Here is a 303-nt window from a genome sequence, read left to right as displayed (position 1 = left end):
CGAAGGGCGGGGGCTGTTTTTCCTCCTCTTCCCCCGCTGCCGGCACAGCTGCGGCGCACGCGCGGAGCGGCCTGCGAGGGGCGAGCGCAAAGGGGCGGCGGGGCGCGCAGGCGCAGGCGGTGCGGCTGCAGCCCGAGGAGGGAACGTCTTTCTGTCTGTCTATCGGTCGGTCGGTCGGTCTGGGCCGGGCGTGCCGACGGGATGGACGAGGACGTGCTGACCACGCTGAAGATTCTCATTATCGGCGAGAGCGGCGTCGGCAAGTCCAGGTGAGGGGCGCCGTGCCCGGCGGTCTCTCCGCTC

The 303-nt window shown here is 71.6% G+C and overlaps 1 protein-coding gene across 1 annotated transcript in view; it reads left to right on the top strand.

Annotated features, from left to right (window-relative positions):
- Positions 1 to 201: 201 nt before the first annotated feature.
- Positions 202 to 303, top strand: part of LOC104911392 (phthioceranic/hydroxyphthioceranic acid synthase-like) — a 30,672-nt gene continuing 30,570 nt past the window's right edge. Inside the window, 1 exon segment of the mRNA XM_019616748.2 lies at positions 202 to 269. Coding sequence (XP_019472293.2) covers positions 202 to 269 — 68 coding nt within the window.

This window comes from Meleagris gallopavo, chromosome 6 (genome assembly GCF_000146605.3).
Source record: "Meleagris gallopavo isolate NT-WF06-2002-E0010 breed Aviagen turkey brand Nicholas breeding stock chromosome 6, Turkey_5.1, whole genome shotgun sequence".
In the NCBI taxonomy this organism is placed as follows: domain Eukaryota; kingdom Metazoa; phylum Chordata; class Aves; order Galliformes; family Phasianidae; genus Meleagris; species Meleagris gallopavo.
The sequence above is the reverse complement of the archived record's forward strand: the minus strand, read 5'-3'. Positions and strand labels throughout refer to the sequence as shown.